The sequence below is a fragment of the Pteropus alecto genome, unplaced genomic scaffold (genome assembly GCF_000325575.1).
Source record: "Pteropus alecto unplaced genomic scaffold, ASM32557v1 scaffold50, whole genome shotgun sequence".
NCBI lineage: Eukaryota > Metazoa > Chordata > Mammalia > Chiroptera > Pteropodidae > Pteropus > Pteropus alecto.
Genome location: NW_006431918.1, coordinates 4,222,440 through 4,231,068, shown reverse-complemented (window position 1 = coordinate 4,231,068; position 8,629 = coordinate 4,222,440). Strand labels below are relative to the sequence as shown.

Genomic DNA, 8,629 nt, shown 5'->3' with positions numbered 1-8,629 from the left:
CTACTATTTAAGGTAATAAAACATATAAGTCAGTTTTATTGGGCACCTCACCTATTTGTTCGTTATCAGCATATTGGCAGTACATCACTATCTGCCCTGTTTTACAGCATTTGCCAGTTCTGTGATACAAGTATTCTTGCCATGGTTGATGGCAGGTTATTGACATACGTAACTGCCCATGGAGTTGGGAAGAGATGGGCAGTTGCGTACTATTTTACCATACAGATATGATAGACATAAAGAACCTCAAGCTAACAGTCAAATATAATAAATAGTAGTATCATGTAACAAATTAGTTAAGAAGTAATGAGCTTTAGGTATTTATTGGTTTTTTAAAATAACTTCTTAAATTTTATTTTTAGGTAAGTGTATTTTTAATGATGGCTGTCTTTCATAACCAACTCACGAAATTCCTAAATAGTTTCACAGAATTCTTGAAAATCAACGTTCATTGGCAGTCGTGAGCCAGCTTCAGCACTCCACTTTGTGGGCCTTGCAGGACATGTAAGAACTTAGGTTTTTACTCTGAGTGAGATTGAAAGCCACTGAGGAGTTTAGAAAAGGAGTGAAATGTTTGAGTTGGATTTGTGTTTTAACATGATCACTTAGCTGTGCTGAGAAGGCTATGGCGAAGAAAATATGGCAGCAGGGAGACTGTTTAGGAGACTATATGAACAGTCCAGTAAAAGGATGATGGTGGCTTGGAGCAGCGGGTAGCCAGTGGCAATGGTGAGAAGTGATCAGATTCTAGAATCTGTGAGGCACCGAGGGATTGGATGTTTCAATGACTTATTGAGAAGTCTGAGAAGTCAACCAGGCTTTTCCCCTCACTTATTCCTTATTGCCTTTTCAGAGACAGAATGTCGTTCAGCTGAATCAGTGTCTGACCTAATTTGACAGATCTTTATATTGTTGCAAAAATCACTGAGGTACCAAGGAGATTAATTAAAATTCCAGTTCTCAAAGTGGATGATAACAGCAATTTGGATGGGATAATTCTTCGTTGTAGAAGCTCTGTCTTACACGATGTTTAGCATCCCTGGCTCCAACCCCCTAAATGCCAGTGACTGCCACACCCAACCCCTTCCTCTTCACTTCCTAAGAGTCCTGCGATACATGAATACTTTTGCTGAGAGCCAAGGAACTGTGGCCTCTAACAGTATATGGTTCTTCTTCTTTCCTGACAGTATTATGCCTACCTGTATTCTTATGTGATGCCTCAGGCTATCCGAGATATGGTGGATGAATACATCAACTGTGAGGACATTGCCATGAACTTCCTTGTCTCCCACATCACTCGGAAACCCCCTATCAAGGTGAGGGTTCCACTACCAATGGGACTGGGGTGCCTGCATTAGTTTGCAGTAGGTGCAGTATGTAAACCTGCCTCAGGATCTTCTTCTGTAAAATGGGGATAATGATATCACCAGGTAAGATCGTCTTAGGGTTAAATGAGTTGTTAATACGGGGGCTTTTCTCTCCTAAGGGGTAGAATGTATAGAATTCAGTGTTTGGAAATTGGATGGGAAAAAATGTTACATCTTTAATTTTTTCTGATTTTTAACTGGAATTTAGCATTTCCATAAGTTATGCAACAAGTAACAATTCATAAGAGTATTTGTAGTAACTGTATTTTGTCACCAGTAGTACTCACAGATATTTTCATATCCCATTAACATTTGTTGCCACATTTCAGTGTATCATTTGTGTTCATTGCTGCTTTGAAATTTTGTTAGTTATTAACTTTCTCCTAGATCTTATTACTTAACAGATTGATAAAAGAGCAGATATGTTACTATGTTTCAGTATAACTTGTTTCCTTAGTAATCTCTTGTATTTTATTACATGCATTTAAAAACATTCAGAAGTGGAGTCCTCACACTTCACCAGGTTGCCAAACCAGAGTGGAAGGGAGTCCATAGCACAAAAAACTTAAGAATTTCTCAGTTAATTTACGTAAAGCTCTAAGAATAGTGTCTAGTACATAATTAAGTATTGTATAAGACAGGTGTCCCCAACCCCTGGGCCATGGACTGGTACTATTAAAAACCAGGTCACATGAAGAGGTGAGCGAGCGAAGCTTCATCTGTGTTTGCAGCGGCTCCCCAGTGCTAGCATCACCGCCTCAGCTCCACTTCAGATCATAAGGCACTGGATTTTCATAGGCACACTGGTCCCAGGTGCCAAAAAGGGTGCGGATCACTGGTATAAGGATTTACTCCAAAACAAAAACAAAAGTGCCCTCAAAATTCTAGAAATTTGAGTTTTGTTTTGCCTTTGAGTTGATGAATAGATTTGACCAGAAGATACTAAATTCATACTCAGTGCACAGAAAGACCAGATTCATCACCCTTTCTGTCATCACTGCAGGTTCAGACAAGTGAAGATACTAAATTCATACTCAGTGCACAGAAAGACCAGATTCATCACCCTTTCTGTCATCACTGCAGGTTCAGACAAGTGAAAGCTCTCTTGGTGAGGGTCAGGGTAGGCCCGGTAAGGGCCTTGCAAGGATTAATACTAGAGAGTCTTCATGTCAGTTCAGATTACTAGTATTTAGTGACTATGTTCTGTCAGTATTTGTGGAATCACACCTGATGTCCTTAGAAAGGTTAATAAACGAATTAGGCTCTAATTTTCATTATTGTTAAAAAGGCATATAATTTCATTTTATAAAATAATAAGTTTACTTTTATGGAAATCCTTAGTGCCAGAAGTAAATAATAATTGGGTGCATATTACATTCTTCTTATATGTTGAAGATAAGTTCTAGACTAAGTAACCAGCAGCCTGTATTAATAACGACAAAACATATCGTAAATGGGAAGCAGAGTGGTGGTAACCAGAGGACACTAGGTCTTATGCACTAAAGCATTTTGAAAAGCATTTTGGGGCCTTATGCATCCATTTTTACGTAATCAAACCTTTTCTCAAGCATAGCTCAAATTATAACTCAACTCCTGATTACCCCAAAGCTTCCTCTGTTCCTGAGCCTTCTGCTAAAGCCTCACAAAACAATAACTAGTGGACCAAATTGTGTGTTTTTTTAAACTGTGAATGATAAAAGTCCACAGTTATTTCAATAAAAATAGTATGTTTCCAGGTACAGTGGCAGATCTGATATTAAACAATGAAAAAGCACAATTCTTTGCAAACTTTAAGGTTAGGGAGGCAAGATCTTAGAAAGAAATTAATGATTGGTGCAATTTTCTATTCTTTATTTATCCTTTCTTATGTACCCAGGGACTGGACTTCAGCCAAGATGTATGCTTCTATTTATACCTCCCTAGTAGATCAAAAGATATCCATGAAAATTTAACGTCTCTGATTAGGTACCTAATAATATCGTCAGTCACTCTACTCTTACAGACATAATGAATTTTTCATCTTCATTAAAGCATGTTTGTCTACTATATTATTAGGCAAGTGTTCATTAGCTAAACCATCTCTTTAGAGATTGAGATGGAAATAATTTGCACATGTTATATATGATTCTCACCAAATGAAAACTTGAGGAATAAGTATTCTCTCTGAATTTTTGCAATCTTATGGGAATATAAGAGGTGTTCCATTCAAGATTAGGATGACCTTTTTAAAATTAAAGGCTCAGTAGGTTAAGAATGTTTTCAAATTCTGAGTCCAATTATGTATTTCATAGTATAAAACCAGTTTGAACTAAATATTTTTATTAATTTACTTAATTTTAATAGTATCAGGTATATATACTATTTTATGTTTCAAAATAGTAAAATTTTTTTTTGCTTCAAGTTTTCGCTATTGAACTGTTCTCTCTTTTGTTAAAATGAGAAAGTTATGACTGGTTTTTATGATTGGTAGTGCTCGCTCGATGATAATAGTTTAACAGTTTCGACTAAAGAACAGGGAGCTAATTTTATACTGTTGCTTTGAATTATGTAATGTTTTTTTTTTAAGGAGGAGAAAGATCTAGAATGTAAATAGGCTTTATTCAGAATAAGGATTTGCCAGGGGAGGGGAATAAGATTGATGTTGTTTAAGGGTACAAACTTATAATAAGTAGTAAAAAAGCCATAGAAATCTAATGCATAGTATAATGAATATAGACAATAATATTGTACTATAATTATGTAATGTGATAAATATTGCTACATCCGCAATCATATTACAAGCCAAGGATTGCTGGCAACTAAAAGAAAGGCATGGGACAGAGAGAGGATGGACTCACTGACACCTTGATTTCATTCAGACTTGTAGCCTCCAGAACTATGAGAATAAATTTTTTTTTTTTTAGTCACTAAGTTTGTGGTAATTTGTTAAGCATCTCTAGGAAACTAATACAGTCACTGTCATGACATTAGTGGTATCCACGTCATTGTTTTTCTTTATACTTTTATCACCTAAGTATGCGTCCCCAAACACTATGGTTTACTTTTAAAATAAACTTTTTTGTATTAAAGTTAATAATAGATTTACAGAAAAGTTGTGAAGACAGTACAGAATTCCCATATACCCCTCCCTGCATATAGATTCCCCTATTATTAACATCTTACATCTGTATGGTACATTTATCACAGTTAATGAACCAATATTGATACATTATATTACCAAAGTCCATCCTTTGTTCAGATTTTCTTAGTTTTTGTTTTTTTGTTTTTTTTTTTAACTATAATAATCATGTAGCAGAATTATACCGAATACAACAAACAGCCATACGTGAACAAATGGTGTGCCTTCAACTCTTAGTTCCCACATTCTTGGACCACATTCCATGATTCTCTGGGGCAGAAAGGCTGGCTGGAGCATGAGGACCTCCCTGCTGACTCTGCATAACTAGCCCACGCCCAGGGCACAGGCTGAACATGTGGAAAGTGGCCAGACAAGTTACACCTGCTCCCTGATGAAGCCCATAAGAGAGGCTTTGGACCTGGCAGGGACCGCTGGACCACGGAGTCTGAGGATAGGCACCTAAAAACCTTAGACTGGTCTACGCCTTACAGTTCCCTTATCCAAAGTCCCACTCACCGGAGAGGTTAGAGGAGCGGGGCATGTGAGCTGCCTCCAAGCCAATGCTTGGTCTTCGGTGAGCAGGGAGAAATAAAAACCGTGTTCCACAAGTGAGCTTGAACAGAACCAGTGGAGCAGGTGAAAGATTCCAAAGCCCCATTTAGTACTCAGCACAGGATACCAGGGGATGGTGGAAGGCGGAGATGTGTGTATTCTGCTGTGGTCACTGCTGTGACGAGCCCTGTCCTGCTGTCCTGGCCTGATTTGTACAGTTCCTCTGAGCTTTCTGAATTTGCCCTCGGGTGGCCCTGGGCTCTCACACTTCTGAGCCTAAACCTCCCAGCCTCAAGCATACAGAGTGGACACTCCAGAGGCAGAGGGCTGTCTTGAGGGTGAGTAGGCAGGCTTCCTGAGCAGGGGAGGTTCTTCCACACCACCTCCAGTGTCCAAGAGGATGCTACGCTCCAGGAGGGAGAAGGCCCAGCTCTGGCAGCAGGAAGAAAGTCGAGCTGGGAGAATGACAGGAAGTCAGTGTCTTTCTGTTCCAAGATCAGTTTTGCCTGTTTTCAACTTTATATAAATGGAATCATACTGTAGCACTTCTCCATGTTTCTTAACTTCGCTGTTATATATTTTTTTAAAGCTTTTTGTCAGTTTTTTCCATTTTGGGTAATAATTTTAGTATAGTTTTCATCATTCATTTTTTCTTCATACCCATACATTGTCTGATTTAGTTCAATATAGTATCATTTCTCTTGTTCTGTTTGTTTTTCTCCATATCTGCCAGGACTTTTTGATAGTCCCTCATTTCTTCCATCAGACTTTAAGAACTTTCAAAATTTCATTGTAATATTATACACATTTATTGTTACACTTTTATTATAATTCTGTTCTGCAATGTTTTGGGGTCTAATTCTGTTGTTTCTGCAGATTTTTCCTTCATGTGGCTCATTCCTTTTTTTATTACTTTGTGAGACCATAGTCCTTGGTTTTTACTTACAGTGTTTCTTTGAGGCCTGAATTTACATCTGATGAAAGGATTTGTATGCTTCTGCCATGTGCCTGGGATCACCACCTACTGGAGACCTGCTTAAGCTAAATTAGCATCTTGGGGCTTTTCAGGACACAGAAGTGACATAGATTCTCGTCTCAAATGTGTGAGGGCCAGCTTGTGGTTATAAATTCTCAGAGGTGCTGTTTCCTGAGAAGCAAACATTGCCTTACCATCTCTGTGGGGCTGCCTCCATCCTGCAGCCTTCCATGGGGTCCCAGTGTTTCACAGCTCTTGGCTTTCCCAGCCTGATAAAGACCCAGGCTCCTGGCTATCTCATTAGATCCAGGCTTTCTCATTGTTTAGGCTTCTGAGGGTTTTATTTCTTTCATTCTATATTTCATTTCATTCTCGGCCATATATTTAAAGAGACGGTTTATATATTTTATCCTGCTTCTTCAGGTATTCTGTGCTGAGGGGATTTTTATGTTGTTTGGTTTGTCACATTAATGGTAGTAAAGCTGTTATATTATTCTTCAGACTTTTCTAATTGCTTGAAATTTCATAATAACTACTAAACTATAATATGACCATTTCCCCCATGTCTTTATATATAATTTTCTTAAATGTTTATAAATGGATGTGTAGGATTTTATAATTATTTAACTAGTTCCCTTTTGATGGGTAGTTTTCCAGTATTTTGCTCTTAAGAACACTGATGAAACGAACAACTTTATAACTATATTTTGCCATGCAACCAAGATAAACACGAGAAGTAGAGTTACTAAGAGAGGCAACACTACACATGTAAGGTTTTTGATACCTGTTAAATGTAGGCCATTTGGGAAGAGCATCCTTACTGCATCCACGGCGGGTGGAGAGCTCTGGGCTCCGGCCCTGGACTCTGTCTCCATGAGTGCATGTCATCGTCTTCACTGTGGACGTGGAGGCACTGGCCAAGCCGCAGAGTTTCTGTCAGTATTAGTACCAGTGATTCTTACTCTGTGCTCTTGCTTCCCTCTTCCCAGGTGACCTCGCGGTGGACTTTCCGATGCCCAGGATGCCCTCAGGCCCTGTCACACGATGATTCCCACTTCCATGAGCGGCACAAATGTATCAACTTTTTTGTCAAGGTGTATGGCTATATGCCTCTACTGTACACTCAATTCAGGGTGGACTCTGTGCTCTTCAAGACCCGCCTGCCCCACGACAAGACCAAGTGCTTCAAGTTCATCTAGGGGCATTGCAGGTTTTGGGGAGAGGATGAGCAGAGTGAGGGAGATGGCTCCTAAAGTCTCTAGACATTGAAGGACCTCAGGGACATCCACTGGGTGGGTGGCCCAGACCCTCTGCTGGGAGAGGCAGCAGGAGGAGTAGAAAGCAAGTAGTTGCCTTTCTCTTGGAGTTGGCCACACTGGGCCTAGAACCCTGGTCAGAGGACACAGGGCTCCCTACACAGGGCACTGACTGATAGCTTACACTGAGGACATGAGGACTCTGGAGAGTCACTCACGCAGTTCATAAGCCCAGGACAGCTGGTTTGTGGTTTTTAAATTCAGTAACAACTATTATTATTTAAAAAGAAGTTTCAGATTTGCCATTCAAGGCTTATTTATATATATGTGTGTATATATACATATGTATGTGTATATATGTGTGTATATATATATATATATATGCACACACACACTCACATATACATATATATATATATATTGGGGGGGGGGTTGAAATTTCTGCCTATCTCACAAAGTGAGTGCCCCACCAAGGCTCCTGATGTTTGATATTTTGGTGGAGATGGATCCTGGCCTTGTGGTATCTGTCTGGCTCATCCTTAAAGCTCATCTCCTTCCTCCCCAGGGGCATCTGTGTGCAGAGACAAAAGAGGGCCAGGCTAGCCCTCTAATGGGGCCCCGGATGAGTTAAGACCTGTCAATTTGTCCCTTCTCCCGTTCTGTTGCCAACCAGCGATCTGTAACTCGCATCTCCTCTCACTTGAGTCCTTGGGGAGGACTGACACCTTTGGGAGTAGCTGGATTTGATGGTTTTTGAGGATTTATTCAGTCATGCTGTCCCAGTACTTGTCCCTGCTCTCCATTCTCTTCCCTGTTTGGAAGAGAAGAACGGGGAAGGAAGGGGACCTAAAGACAGCACTCCCAAATGGCTCTTTTTGTCCGGCCCTCCTTTTAAAATACATGTTGTGCTTGGGCTTCAGGCTTTCCTGAAGATTGTCTCTTGTGTAAAACTGGCAGGCTGCGCTTCCAGGTGTGGTCTGGAGCAGTTTGCAGGTTGGCCTGCTCTGTAGTGTAGAACAGGCGAGCGTCCTTTGCAGCTCCCACCCGGCTGGCCGGGAAGTCTGAACAGCAAGGCACCACCTGCCTTGGGATATCTACCTTGGTGAAATTCACCTTCCCTCCACCTTTATCTAGACCTGAGTCCTATGTTACCTGTAGTGTTTGGATCCCTATTGTCTGGTTGGTTCCAGGACCCCCTGAGGTTCAGAAAGTGCCAGAACAATAGGAGGATATTTGTTACGTTCAGCTCAAAGCCACTTGAAATTTAACAGGCATTTTCATCCCACATTACCACTTTCTACTCTGGGTTTGAATTTCTGTTCCCTGGGCTAAAATAAAAATAAGCTAATCTTTTTTTTTT

The 8,629-nt window shown here is 40.2% G+C and overlaps 1 protein-coding gene across 7 annotated transcripts in view; it reads left to right on the top strand.

The window, feature by feature from the left end:
* Nucleotides 1-8,622, top strand: part of EXTL3 (exostosin like glycosyltransferase 3) — a 57,746-nt gene extending 49,124 nt beyond the window's left edge. For 6 of the 7 annotated variants that reach the window (XM_025042530.1, XM_015585117.2, XM_025042528.1 and 3 more), the window contains 2 exons: nt 1,188-1,316; nt 7,003-7,550. In XM_025042530.1, coding sequence (XP_024898298.1) covers nt 1,188-1,316; nt 7,003-7,212 — 339 coding nt within the window. In that variant the 3' untranslated portion in view covers nt 7,213-7,550. Of the gene's footprint in view, nt 1-1,187; nt 1,317-7,002 lie in introns of all 7 variants that reach the window. The other variant, XM_025042533.1, reaches the window with a different exon arrangement.
* Nucleotides 8,623-8,629: the final 7 nt, after the last annotated feature.